General features: G+C 37.2%; 1 protein-coding gene across 1 annotated transcript in view; it reads right to left on the bottom strand.

Moving 5' to 3' along the window:
• Positions 1-412: 412 nt before the first annotated feature.
• The window catches only part of BPNT2 (3'(2'), 5'-bisphosphate nucleotidase 2), a 30,276-nt gene continuing 15,434 nt past the window's right edge, over positions 413-15,254 (bottom strand). Inside the window, exons 2-5 of the mRNA XM_080802047.1 lie at positions 14,252-14,414; positions 12,829-12,924; positions 2,993-3,154; positions 413-1,279 (exon numbers count right to left, since the gene is read on the bottom strand). Coding sequence (XP_080658173.1) covers positions 1,008-1,279; positions 2,993-3,154; positions 12,829-12,924; positions 14,252-14,414 — 693 coding nt within the window. The 3' untranslated portion in view covers positions 413-1,007. The remainder of the gene's footprint in view (positions 1,280-2,992; positions 3,155-12,828; positions 12,925-14,251; positions 14,415-15,254) is intronic.

The following is a 15,254-nucleotide window of genomic DNA, read 5'->3' as shown; positions in this document are numbered from 1 at the left end:
AAGTACTAAAACTTTTGAAAATAATGAAAGCTAGCTCAATCTGTGTAATATCAAATGACTCAACTAACAGAATAATTTATATTCTTAGAGTGCATAATTTATCCCTAAGGAGAAAATGTACCAAAATCCTAGTGCTAACCCTGAAACCTTAATCCAAACCTTATGTGTTAAAGACTAAATATTGGTTAGGAGGGAAAGGATGGGACCATGCAATGTCCACAGAGCAAACAAAAATCAAGAGTAAGATGGCAGGAATGTTGGACCCATGGGTACAAATACATTTTTCTGTACCAAAACAAAAAACAAAACAAAAATACACACACAGAAACTACAATTACAACGCAATCATCATATAGCTATATTCTCAACTAGCTGGTGAACCTATTATTAAAATTTCAAAGAAAAAAAACAATTTAAGTTTTTTCTTTTTTAATCCATAAGAAATATTCAGTAACAACAGATAAATAGAGCATTTGTTGCATATTAATGAATGTGTGGCTTCTTGTGCTTTCCATCTGAATTAGGGGTAAAAACCCCCAATTACTTTATTTTCAATGAGATACAACTGTAAAGTAGTATTAAATCTACACAAAATCAATCCTTTCTTCACCCCAATTCTGTATGAAAGTACTAACAAATAGTGAAGATTCATGATGTTGTGTGAAAATGGTGACTCATAACAATGTAGACTCAGCTATAGATTTTAATTCACAAATGTTTGTGTGTGTGTGTGTGTGTGTATGCGTGTGTGTGTGCACGCCTTGTGTAGGACAACCATACGAAAATAGTCTCAAAAATAAAGACAATACTTGAGACACGAAGCAACCCACTTTCCCTGATCTTGCATCCTATTACAGGGAAAGTAAGTCTCTTTTGCTTCATAAATACTTAAAAAGTTCAGGATGGCCTTAACCATGCAGAGTCTCCACCGATGCGTTTGAAGCCCCCAGACGTTTTCAGGTTGACTGTTCAACTGAGGAAGAGCTGTGATCTGTGATTGCCTTTACTTATTTATGTCCTGTCTTCTCTAGATCTGGGAGTTTTCTGACCAGAGCTTGGTGGTTCATTCTGATGCTAGCAAGAAGCCCTCCTTCAATGCCGTCGGAACCAGTGTAACTGATTTCTTCACCACTCAGGGTAGTCATATGCCCCCCAAGGGCTTTTAAGATGGCATTGCCAGCACATATATCCCATTTTTTGATATATGTCACATGGATATATAGATCAGCTTTTTCTTGACTTTTATCAGGCACATCCAAGAGTGCTAAAACTTTATAACCTAAAAGGTAAACAAAGAATTTAGATTACAACTCAAAAGATTTAAAAAGTAGCTTACTTCTTAAGAGTAATTGTGAAAAATAACAGCACACAACAGGCAGGAGTTCTTTATACTATCTTTACAACTGTGAAATCTAAAATTATTTAAAAATAGTTTTGTTCTTTTTTCAAGAAAGTTAACAGTGCAGACATTAAATCCAAATGAGCAAAAAATATATAATGTAAAGGACTTTACAAAGCTATTCTCAAGTGTAACCAAATACACATCTATAATCTTTTAAATTTAAATCTACTTTGTGAATGTTTTTACATTCACTGTGTATCATTTGCTATGGAATACTATATTGAAGCTAAATACCCAGGGATTTCATCTGAATTTCTAGGAACACTGGATTTGAAAGAAGACAAAATAACACAATCTTAAGCCTTTTTTGTAATGAAGCAGAATTTTATTTTTTTTTGATGAGGCAGAACTTTTGAGGTCTTGAATCTGGTTTATCCCATTCATACTGGGTATTCTGAACGTTACCATTCCTAACCAACATTAACAGAGGGCTTACAGGAAATAATAAAGTCATACTAAGTAAGGTATATATATATATGTAATCACTAAATTAAAACCATTAGGCTTTAAAGTTAATAAACATTACTCTTCCCTTTATTACTGTGGTGAAAAGGTTTTCAAACACACGTTTCCAACTATAATTTGTTATTTATTTGAATTAAAACACTTCTGTCATATTAAACAGCACTCAAAACAAGGGCAGGCAAATGGCCCATGAGCCAAATCCAGGCCATGCACTATTTCTGTACAACCCTCAAGCTGTGAATGGTTTTCATATTTTTAAAGGGTAGTGACAAAACAAAAATCCAAGAATAGTAGGCAAGAGAGTCTACACGTGGCTCATAAAGTCTGAAATATTTACTCTCCAGCCTTTCAGAAAAAGTAAGCTGACCCCTGATCAGCAACAGGTAATAAAACAGAGCAGAACATACAGTAAGCAGAGTGGCTCCCAGACTCTGGCTCATCCCGGACATACAAGCTGAGGAGTTCAAAGGTGTTACAAGTGCCCAGCGTTTAGTCATCCTAGTAATACTTATGAGGATCCCTGGCATCTTGGGGCCATAGGGAGCATTGGACTATGCTTGATCTTCCCTTCTCTCCCTGATAGTCCTACAGTTATCCTAACAGCACAATTACTTTGAAATTACATCATATATAAAACCACTGTTGCTGATACATCACTGACATGAAGATGCTTTTGTACTATTTGAGGAACAGCAGTCACTGTAGTGAGACTATTGGCCCTACTGTGAAGTGGTTTCATTCTTTCCTTTCTTTTTTTTTTTTTTTAAAGATTTTATTTATCATTTTCACAGAGGGAGAGAGAGAGAGCACACACACGCACAAGCTCGGGAGCAGCAGACAAAGGGAGAGGGAGCAGCAGGCCCCACCGCCAAGCAGGGAAACCAACATGGATGCTCACCCAAATGAGCCACCCAGGCACAACTGTGAGGTCCTTTCTAACAAGAAGGCATGTGTGACTGAAATCTCACCCTAAAGATAACCAAGTAGGAGACCATGCCTGTCTGCAAAGTACACTCTCCATTCTCACTTTTTTCCCAAGCACAGGAAAATGAAATCTTTCTCCTGACATAAGCCTTAACCGTGCTGGGACAATGTCCCCAAGCACTATAGGGGAGTTGAACGTACCAGCACCACCAGCTGGGATAATGGTAGTCTGGTTTCCAAAAGTCTGAAGAGCAACCTGTTTGACCATTCCTGAATGTGAGCGTGACACTACGATCCTTGGGGTCTTCTCGTTGTAGGAAGTGCGGGCTTTCACATTGGACCCACCGTCTACCATTGCCCAAGCTGAAAAGGAAATATAATATCCATTAATAGCACTGAAACTTTTTGAAACGGGAACTCAAAGTACCAAGAATTGACCAACAAAATACCCTTTTCCCCAGAATTACTTGTATGTTCTCCCCCAAAACAGAAATACTTTTTTTCTGAGAACGAGCAATATTCAACATTTTTATACATTAAGATAGGCAAATATTAAGACAAAGCTAAAAAGGCCACATAATCCTGCCCAACCAGAGATAATGACTACTAAAAACTTGGCTTAAGAACTCCCAGGCTCCACCTCCCAGTGAGGTGCTAAATTCTCACTGGGATAATACTGCATCAATGATCTCTCTGTGCCTAATCTTGCTTCCTTCCTACCTTACACAACTTTGATCCCAAGGTGCTCTTTCCTGAATATCCTTCATGCTAATCTCCATCCCAAAAAGGCCAGTTCCTGGGGAACTCAACTATGACAACCTAGGACATAAACACAACTAGTTACCCTGAATAATTCAAAATTTAAAACAGGTTTTTTTCCTCCTCCTATTTTCTCCTCCTTACTATTTCTCCTCCTACTGTTTTCTCCTCCTCTCTACTTCTGATATATTTATGGTTTCAATGATAAACATAAAACAGTTAGAGAGGTGAGTTAGACTTACACATCTGCTTTATCACGAGAATATAAAAAGAAAATGCTCTAGATTTCAAAATAAAACAGAAATTTCTAAGAAGGTGAGGAGACCCTAGAAATGGCCTGAAATATTTTTCTTCACTAACTACACCAAGCTATACAAGAAAATAAACTTACTCAGAATTATCCCAATTAGACTGTTGTTCTAGCAGTCACTCACTATGGGGTAAAACACAGTCCACCATGGCTAGCAATGAAAGCAGCTGCATTACCACTTACTCCCGGCTGCAGGAAAAAATAAGAAAAATGAACAGAGTGTCTGGGTTTCTGAGCTGCCCAAGGATGATGGCAGTCTTGTGGACTCCTCTCACACTTCTTTCTGAAAACCATACACTGCAACAAGAACAGCAAATAATAACACCCTTAATCAATAGCTAAAGAATAAGAAGGAGATGAATAGTCATGAACACAAATTTATGAAAAAGAGGGAAGTAAATACTGAAGATCAGTAGAATGAGTGCCGGAGCTGAGGCCAGTGTGGAGAATACGGCAGGAGCTTCACAGAAGTGCCAAGAGGGTGGAGGCCTCTCAGTGGTGGTAGGACTCAGAGAACAGCTGGGATTTCTCCCCAGAAGAAAAAGGTCCCATCTAAAATGAGAACTACTGAAAGTAGGCCCGAGATATGGCAACAGAACAGTTATAAGAGGAGGCCTGGAGAAGACACAGAGCCAAAGTGAAGTTCTCACAACAGACCAGATGACATACAACATCTTTCAGAAAGTGTCCCTGTGAGAGACAATTGGAAGACAGCAAGAAGAAAAAGACCGGGTTGAAGATAAGGACTTTACAAAACAAGACAAGATCCAAAAAGACAGAAGAAAAGTGAAAACAAAAAAAGATGCCTGATAATAAAGATAATGCCTTCCTCGCTCTAACAGAAAAGAAATTTCCTGAACTGAGAACCACCCAAATTCCTTTTCTGCCACCTTCCCATCTACTGCCGATGGCCGGCCCAAATGTGAGTAAGAAATATGTACAACTGCAATGTCCACTGAGAAGTCTAAGAAGAAAACACAATGAATGAAGGTTAAAACATTTCAGGCTACTTGAAAATTTCTCTAAAGCAGAGTAAAACTAACACAACATTCAAAGACAACTAAAAATAAATAAGCAACAACAACAAAAACACTATGGAACAAAAAAATAACTCAGGAAAGATAGAAGATATGAAATGGGAACTCACATAATACAGGAAAGAAACTGCAAACAACAACAAAAAGACAAAATCACTTAAGACTTAGCACTAGATCACAGGATACACAGAAAGGCAACAGATTGGTTGAAAAGCACAGCAAGCAATGAGAAAAGCAAAAAATAAGTGAAACAAGCAAACAGGTAAAGGGGACCAGAGAAAAGGTTAATAGATACAGAAGTCAGTAAGAGAAGAATCAATATACATGTATCAGGACTCTCAAAAAATAAAAACAAAAATAATGAAACAGAACTAATCTTTAAAACTTTGATTCGAAAAAATGTTCCTGAAATAAAAGAGGACTTGAATAGCCACACTGGGAGACATACTGTGTAGATATCTGCCCCGAATCCCAACTCTGAATCTGAGATGTACCACAAGTTCTATTATTAGACTTTCAAGATAAAGCTCTTTGGGGTTCCAGGCAAAAATACTGAGCTACTTACAAAGGAAAGAAAATCAGAGTATCAGCTTTTCTGCCAATAAGCTTCAACATGCACCCACAAAGATACTGTATCAGTCCAACAGTTTCTACCCAAGAAAAAAAGAGTGTATAGTGAGTGATACAGTGTCCTACTAAAATTCTGGTTGACGGGAACCTTCAGAATATGACCTCATTTGGATATAGGGTCTTTGCAGATGTAATACAAGTTGAGGTCATATTGGATTAGAGCGGGCCCTAATGACTGGTGTCCTTATAAAAACAGATGACAGAGAAATATATACCAGGAGAATGTGAACTGGAGGTACAAACTGGAGTGGTATGTCTACAAACCAAGGCATGTCAACGAACACCTGGAGCTACCGGAAGCTGGAAGAGGCAAGGGAAGATTCTTTCCTTCAGCTTTCAGAGGGCGCACGACACTGCCAACAACATGCTATCAGACTTCTGGCCCTCAGAACTGTGAGAAAATAAATTTCTGCTGTTTTAAGCCCTCTAGTTTATGGTAATTTATTAAAGTAGCCCAAGGACAGAGGGCTAAACCAAAGAGTCTTTCAAGAATGAAGGCTACAGAAAAAGTTTTTAACATGTGAGAACTCACGTAATATGACCTGGATGAGCTAGCTCTCCTGAAGTAATCTACTAGAGGACAAGTTTTATCCAACCAAAAGATGACTGAAGATCTCTTAGCAAAAGCACTGTTGGTCGACACTGAATAAATTCAACTGTGGATTTAAGAGAAAACTAAAGATAGGAATACAGGTGGGAGAATAAAAGTGTGTCAATGTTATCTTACACTTAACTCATTAGAGTCGAAGGATACCATTTAAATCCGAAGAGCTGAACAGCAGAAACACACATATCAAAAAAGATATGACTTACTAAAATGGGATGGTAGTCAAAATAAAATAAGTTGATTTCATTGTTGCTCATAGCGGAGGACCAACAGAGGAGACACCTAAGGCAAAGGACCATACATTGGCATTTAAATGAAAAGGCATATATAAAGTAGTAAAAGTGGGCAAGGAAAAGAACAGATTTAACTTAAAAAACAGTATCTGTAGTTTGAATAGCAGTGAATATACAAAAATCCATGAGACCTTAAGGATATCAAAAAAATAAAGGCAAAGTCTGCTCTTCATTGAAAAGATAACATTTGTTCCCCCTAGAGGTAGTTTTTACCCTAAGTCCTTACTTTGCAATTGGTGAAGAAAAAAAGTTAAAACATGTATTTTGTTTTTCTAACAGGAACTACCTTTCAGGATAAAAAAGTAACCAGCTGATGGAAGAAATTTCTCAGAATTCTAGCTCATGTATGTAGAAAATACAACAGAATTAGAAAATCCCATTTCACGTCTTTAATAGATCTTAAAATTATTCTGTGAAACGATGAATAGAATCCTGATTTCAAATGGTGCCAAAATATTTCTCCAGACTACTTCCTGGTAGCAAGGGAATAAAAATAATTTGTAATAGAGATCTGGTCAAGACCACTTGAACCATCTTACGGCATCACTAATAATAAGACTAGATATTTATGTCATATAAATAGATGCAGCAGGAAATACATGAAGAAAATCTACAATGTGTTCTTGACAAAAATCAACCTTAATCCAATCAAGACTTCAGATCTAATTTGCATTTTATAAGAAAAAGAAGATGAAAAGTAAATAAGTTAAATGATACTCTGAGGAAATAATCAGAAGAATCCAAAAAGCAGGACATTATATAACAACTAACTTGATCTCAACATGGCAATGTCATGGGGAAGAACAGGACTGGAGGTTGTTCTAGATTAAGAGAACTTAACAAAACCTCCAAAAAAAAAAAAATGCATGTTACTTGACTAGATCTTGGTTTGAAGTAACCAATTGTAAAATCCACTTCAGAAACAACTGGAGGAAATGTGAATATGGGATCAATTAGGGAATAAACGTTAATTATATTATTATATTCATAATAGTACAAAAATAGTATTACATTAATAATGTATTAAGAAATGCATAGTGACATATATAGGCATAAAATGTCACAATCCTTGTAATTTTCTTTTAAGTACATGAAAAAAAAAGCAAATATAAACAAACGTTCGGCTGTTAAATCTTGATGAAAGAGCATATGAAAATTCTGTACAATTTTATATTTGTTTGAAATTATCCGCAAAGTTAAAAAATGAGAAAGAGGAGAAAGCAAAACCAAAAAAACCCCTCAATTCTTTTTAGAAATGATTAAAAACATGGTTTTATTAAGAAATGAATTTACAGTGCTGCATCTCTAGAGGTCAGTATTGTGTAAGAGAATAAAGACAACCTATCTTAGTACCAGAATAATCTTAGATAAGAATTAGTAATTTAATATTTTAAAAATGTATTTCATGTTACAGAATTTCAATAAATTCTGTCCTAACACATACATGGACAAATTATTTCAAGAACTTTAAAAAAATTCAGTAGGTGCTTAAATAAATGATTGATGATGATGACAAGGTAATCATGAAAAGGTAAAACAGCAGCTAAAGGGGCACCTGGGTGGCTCAGTGGGTTAAAGCCTCTGCCTTCGGCTCAGGTCATGATCCCAGGGTCCTGGGATCGAGCCCCGCATCGGGCTCTCTGCTCAGCGGGGAGCCTGCTTCCTCCTCTCTCTGCCTGCTTCTCTGCCTACTTGTGATCTCTGTCAAATGAATAAATAAAATCTTAAAAAAAAAAAAAACAGCAGCTAAAAATGTGTTTACTCTGAGGATATGCTAAAAAAAAAAGTTGAGTGGGAAATAAAAAGTGACTGATACTTTGCTACATATTTCAGACATTATAACTTAGCTACAAATTTCCACTGCATGGATATACTATTACACTCATACATTTAGATATTATTTTGTTAAAATACTATTTAAGTACCTGTTGCTTCTTAGGATTTCGAACCCAGAGAACTACTTCTAATTAAGTCTGGTAAGGATTTTGATCAGTTTTGCTTTACCTGCTGCCAACAACAATACTATCTGGCTCCCATTATAGTCAAGTGTAGCTAAATTCTGGTTAGCATATAATACTTGATAGTTGGTACTCTGCCAACATCAATATACAGTCTAGATCTGAAAATAACAGTCCAAAAAGAGAACACAAGCCAAACACCCCTTCAATCCAGGAACAGAAGGTCACCCCACACCTAATTAAGGACTTATTGATTCTTCTGGAATGTTTGCTGACTAGCAAGTGCCTTTGTTCCAGCATACTGGACGACTTAGCAGCATTACAGAAGAACAGGGCATTTTCTTACAACTTACAGAAACCATTTTGAAACACAAGCTGTTCCTAAGTTGGAAACTTTCGGCTTTTTTATTTTAGAGGAGGTAAGACTCTAGGGGGAGAGGATACATAGTCTTATGGAATACATTTTTTTTTAAATGGGCATTTTTTATGATCCTTATTCTCCCACCCCTAAAATGAATAGATGTGGAAATTAGGACCCAAAGAATGTGAATCTCTTCGCCTATCCAGTATCAACTTCCTCTTCATTTCCTTTACTACGATTCTAATTCTCTCTGGAGTAGCAGGCTGTGTGCAGCTAAGGGGGCCATGTGACATTTGGCTAATGAGATGGAGCAGAGGGCTTAAAGTTACTCTTTTCTAATACAAAGAATATCTGGGATAGATCTTTTGTCCCTCTTCTTCCCCCTTTCTTCCAGCCTGGAAGAAAACCATGGAAACTGGAAGTACCCATCTTTGTAAGTAAGCAAACAAAAAGCTACCTTCTAAGAGAAAAAGCAAAAAGAGGATTCAGGTGCTTAACAGTATCATAAACTGAACCTTCCTGCCACTTGCCCATCTTACTACATGAGAAAAATAAAACCCATTTATCTGTATGCAGATAAATGCAACCCTAACTGATATAGATAGGCAATGAGGAACACTATCAAAAAATGAGTTAACTATACTTCAATTTAGAAAGAAAGAAAGGAAGGACGGACGGACGGGAGGAAAGAAAAAAAAGAGGACTTCAAAGACTTAACCTTTACATGCCTGTTTTTTTCTTTAATTGAAAGTCACTATAATTCCTCTTTTATATGCTTTCCAGAGTGATTTTGAGGCTGAAATGAATTTATGTCAATACACTTCATAAACTGTGAAAATACTAAACAAATGTGAGATATTAATAAGGAGTGGTTAGCTCTTGCTGTAACATTAGGAACTATGTGGCTTTCATAAGAACTTTGCTAAGCCCCTTTTCCCATCTATAAAAAAACAAAAATAGCAACACTTATCTTTGTCTCACAGAGTTATCACAAGGTTCAAATGACATAATTTAGTTTATTGGAAATAGTTAACCACTATACAAATGTTAGGAATTGTTGAGTTATTATGAAAGTGGTGTGATATACTGAATTGCATAAAATCCCTAAGGTTGCTTCCTCCTCTAATTTAGCTGGATGACCTTGAGGAATATATCAAACTTCTAAGTCTCATTTGCTCATCTATAAGTGGTAGTATTAGTAAGTGCACCCCTCTCTAATGTGTTATACTAAGTGTAGCAATACTGCTAAATTAAGTTATGCTCCAATATCCACTTGCTCTATTCTCCCTAAGTGACAGAACCCTTGATGCTTGGATGGCAGTGAAAAATAAAGACCACATTTCTTAACCTCCCCTATGGCTGGGTTCAAGCTACGTTTTGGTCAATGGGATATGAGCTGAAGTGATGCATGCAACTTTTAGGACAAACCCTTAGCAGAAAATGTCCACGTCTTCCCCTTTAATCCTCTTCACTGGTGAAATGTGGATAAACCAGAGAGCCATCCTCAGTCAAGCAGAAGGGGGCACCAAAATTTACCAAGGCAAAGCAACAAAAGAGAATAGCCTGCATGCCTGATCTGTTTGCATATGTACTGTTAGAGAAGAGAGAAATCAACTATTTTGTTCAAACTCTTTTATTCTGGTGCAGTGTATTACAACAGCCTAAATTAGTAGCCTAACCTGTAGCCTCACTTATGCAGTAAGGATTAAAGGAAACATGTGAAAGCAACCCACAAATCATAAAATAATTACATAATTAATTTTAAGGCACACTGTTGCAATAATGACAAGTTCTTTACAGCTCATCAAATTGTTAACTGCAAACTATATGAATTATGAAAAGAAGATATAAGGTCAGATTAACACAAAACAGATTTGGTCTATGTTCAGCCAATCTCAGCGGAGCTGGAATCTGGGATACAAAGTATTCCGCAAGACAAGTTAAGTTTTAAGAGTAGTCAAAAATTAACCTTGTCTCCATTTCTGTCCACTTGACAGCCAGCCTTTTTATGCAGTGTCAGCCACACACCGAGGCACAGTGAGAAGGGTGGAGTAAACAACAGAGCTAGCTGTATGGATGCTGGGTGTATTTGTTTCCTAGGGCTGTCATGACAAACTACCATAAACATGGTGGCTTAGAAAAAGAGAAATTTACTTTCTCAGTCTTGGAAGCTCACACATTTCACAGTTCATGAAATGTACTGGCAATCCAAAATCCAGATATTGGGACTGGTAGGGTTTATTACTTCTGGACACTCTTAAGGGAGAATTTATTCCATGCCTCTCTTCTAGCTTCCAGCAACTGCCAGCAATCTTTGGTGCTTCTTGGCTTATATGCATCACTCTAATCTGTGCCTCTACCATCCTATCCTATCCCCCATGTCTCAGTAATCCTGGTTTCTTATAAGGACACTCTCATTGATTTAAGGACCCACCCTAATCCAGGATGATCTTATCCTGATAACTTACCTTAATCACATCTGTAAAGACCTGAATTTCAAATAAGGTCCCATTCTGAAGTTCTGACTGTTATGGGTTTATCGTCCCTCAAAAGATATACTGAAGTCCTAATGCCAGCACAGCAGAATTAGACCTTATTTGCAAACAGGGTTATTGCAGATGTAATCAGTTAAATGAGGCCACGGCAGAGTAGGGTGGGCTTTTCATCCAGTATGACTGGTGTCTTCATAAGAAGTAACCCAGAGACATAGGCAGAATGCCATGAGGTGTTGAAGGCAGAGAACAGAGTGATGTGTTCACAAGCCAAGGAACACAACAGACTGCTGTGAAACTATTAGAAACTAAGAGAGAAACATGGAAGAATTCTCCCTTACAGGTTTCAAAGAGAGCATGCCTCTGCCAACACCTTGAGGCCTTCAAGCCTCCAAAACTCTGTTAGACTACGTATCTATTGTTTAAAGACACACAGTTTGTAGGGCTTTTTTTGTTTTTATGGCAACCCTAGGAAACTAATACAGGGGTGAACATGAATTTGAGGGGGAAATTATTTAACCCAAAACACCTTGCCATTAGGGCCTTTTTCAACACAGGCAATGGCAAAATGGATACTGTCACCATCACGAACCTCATTGCTTTAGATAACAGTGGAGCTAAAAGGCAATAATGCTTGCCCCGTGTTCTTGATGGGAATGACAATTAAAACTATGATGAGTCCCTTCAGGCTGTCAGTGATATTGCTTAACATCACTAATTCTTTCCCTCAACTTCTCTACCCAGACAACTCACGGCGTCATTCTGGACTTGCAACCACAGGTCACACACTATCACTGCTATTCAGAAGACCATGGCTATCCTCTCCGGCAAACTACAGCATAATGGTTGTGCCAAAATGTCATGCCAGTATTCACTAGCACTGGAAAGGCTTTGCATAAGGTCATCCTGAGCTGCAGGGGAAGCTCTTTGACATGATATTCTATACTCCCAACTCCCAACATGACGATCAAACATCTCACCTGCCATCTGTACAAAGCTAACAAACATGACTACATCAAGAAGGTGGGGTAGGCAAGGGTCAAATGAGCTCTGAAACTCTGAACTCTGAAAAAGTGTCCAGGGCTATGCTAGGATTAGCCTGATTAGTAAGACTTCCACTGTTAACACCATCTAATTTTGATGCTGAGGCTGCCAAGTTGCCATTCCCCTTAACCACCACAATATCAAGCTCATTTGCTAATGTGACAACAGATTTGGCTAAGGTCCCTGATGGTGGATCTCAGAACCCACATGGAATCAATGTGTTAAGAGCCCTGGACCTTATCCCCTGCAACAGCACAAGAGAAAGAATTCAGCTGCTGGGAAGTCTGTGCCCAACTATACTCCTCAACACTGACTATCTCTCATTGTCAGTTTCTATCCTCTAAAGAAAGTTTAGAAAGCTCTGCTTCATCATATATTATCATTACCAATGACAAAATCTTCACTGTATCCAACAAAAGGGTGAGGTATGGTAGGGGATTGACTAATAATTGCTGAGCTACAGCTGAGATTCTGATAGGGTGGTTAAGTATTACAGATGTATGACTTAATAACATTAACTCTCGAAAGCTCTAGTGCATTTCTTACCTGTATATTCAGAAAATGGTTTATGTATCACTCCTAGTACAGGTTTACCATTCACAGCCACACATACCATAGTAGTGACATACTTTCGAAGATCCTCTGTGAAGAAAAAGAAAACAAACAAACAAAAAAAAAACAGTAACAAAAATTATTAAAATAATTCAAAATTTTAGTTTTAAATTTGAAAATCAACTCAAATACTTAATTAGTCTCTGTACAAGGGATGTACTCACTAAATATCATCACTATTATATGATCAGGCCAATTTTGGTTTAGGAAAAATTTTTATTAAAAAATCCCCCTAAGAGAGAAACATGGAAGAATTCTCTGGGATGCCTGGGTGGCAGTGGGTTAAGCCTCTGCCTTCAGCTCAGGTCATGATCTCAGGGTCCTGGGATCGAGTCCCGCATCGGGCTCTCTGCTCAGCGGGGAGCCTGCTTCTCTCTCTCTCTCTCTCTGCTTGCCTCTCTGCCTGCTTGTGATCTCTCTCTGTGTCAAATAAATAAATAAAACCTTTAAAAAAAAATCCCCTCAATATTCCCCATTTCCATTACCTATTTCTACAAAATATTTTCTAATATCAGTTACTATTAAGACACCTTGTATATCTTCCTTCTGTTCTCCAAAAAGCTACCTACTGAGTGTCTACTATGGTCAAGTTCAGTGCCTAACGACTAGAATACAAAGATGAAAAAGCAGAAGGCCCCACACTCAGAACTTACCATCTAGAAGGAGAGCACATAGATAAGCAATTAACTTTACCATATACACCAACAGAACAGAGGAAAAATAGGAATTGGATATCTCCAGGTGAGAAACAAGGCAAGAGAGGAGCTATAGAAATGAAATCTAAGCTAGGACTAGGTAAAAAAAAAAAAAAAAAAAAAAAAAAAAAAGAAAGAAAGAAAGTGGAGATGAGATGAGTAATTCTCTCTTTTGCTACTTAATTATCCCTGGGTAACTAGTATTCTGAATTCCAAAGATAGATGTATATGCAATAAAACCTAAATTCCCCAAATCACAAGTAAATAATGTATTCTGGCTATATAAATAAATATCTGAACTCACACCTCAATATATAACTCAATAAACAAACACTTCAATAAACAGGTGTCCAATAGGAACCATTTTTTTTGTGACTGCTAAAAATGCCCCTTCACTGAAGGATCAGTGATACAGTGAATCACTACCACCAACAGGAGTATGCCACAATATACTGGTTTTGGGGTAGGGGGGTAAGGTTGAGAATAACTGATCCAATCCAAAGGTTTCATACCACACTGCATTAATCCTTAAAATCTAACTGAAAAAGTTGTGTAAGATCGGTAAAGTATTTACCACCAAGTATATATTACCTGCCTTTGTTCTGGTTCTCCAATATATAATGGCAATCTAAAGTCTGAGATCAACCTTAATGTAGAGTCACCTGTATATTCCTGTGTAGCATCAAGTGGATCGATCCAGACAGTAACACTCTCTGCTGGTACCTCTTTAGGGGTGGCTATTTCCTTCAGGATGTCCTCAGGAATCTTACGATCCCATAAGATAACCTCCTGATCAGCTGCATCCACATGTTCCTCAGTATTTATCTGCACCAAAAACAGAAGACAGATGAAAAATTTAGAAACAAAAAAATGCCACCTGAGAAAATAAAAGACAGAAAAACATTTCAGACCAAATCACACAAACTGAAAGTAGGTAAAATAGTATTTTTATTTTGAAGCATTTCACTGTAAAATGGAAATATATTATATAAAAGAAATTCCAGCAACATCCTGTCTTTAAGTACTTTCTAATCTAATATTTAAGCTGTTTGTTGCCTAAGATAGAGAATCCAAATATAGAGAAATATAGAGAAACTAAGAAACAGACTATTTAAAGCTTAATGATATTTACAAAAAACAGTAGATCTAAAGTGTAAAAATAGACTGACAATATTACAGAACACTGAACACGATCAAATTATAAGAGGAAGAGAAAAGTGACAATGGACTTGAAAGAAATATGCCTTAAAACAGAGAAATGATGAATGCTGAGACACAATGTCCTAGAAAAGTAATCATCTAAAATATACCTTTGATCAAAAGAAAAAAGAAACATGGAAATAATAAAATAGATCATAAGTTAGTATATTATAAAATGTAAACAAAGCTAAGCTGGGTAATCCAAAAGGATAAAAACAGTAAATTCCAGAAACATCAAGCCACTTAAATCGAAAAATATTTTTTTTAAAGATTTTATTTATTTATTTGATAGAGATCACAAGTAGGCAGAGAGGCAGGCAGAGAGAGAGAGAGAGAGAGGAGGAAGCAGGCTCCCTGCAGAGAGCCCGATGCGGGACTCGATCCCAGGACCCTGAGATCATGACCTGAGCTGAAGGCAGAGGCTTAACCCAGTGAGCCACCCAGGTGCCCAAATCAAAAAATATT

Source organism: Martes martes (assembly GCF_963455335.1).
Source record: "Martes martes genome assembly, chromosome: 4".
Classification (NCBI taxonomy): domain Eukaryota; kingdom Metazoa; phylum Chordata; class Mammalia; order Carnivora; family Mustelidae; genus Martes; species Martes martes.
The sequence above is the reverse complement of the archived record's forward strand: the minus strand, read 5'-3'. Positions and strand labels throughout refer to the sequence as shown.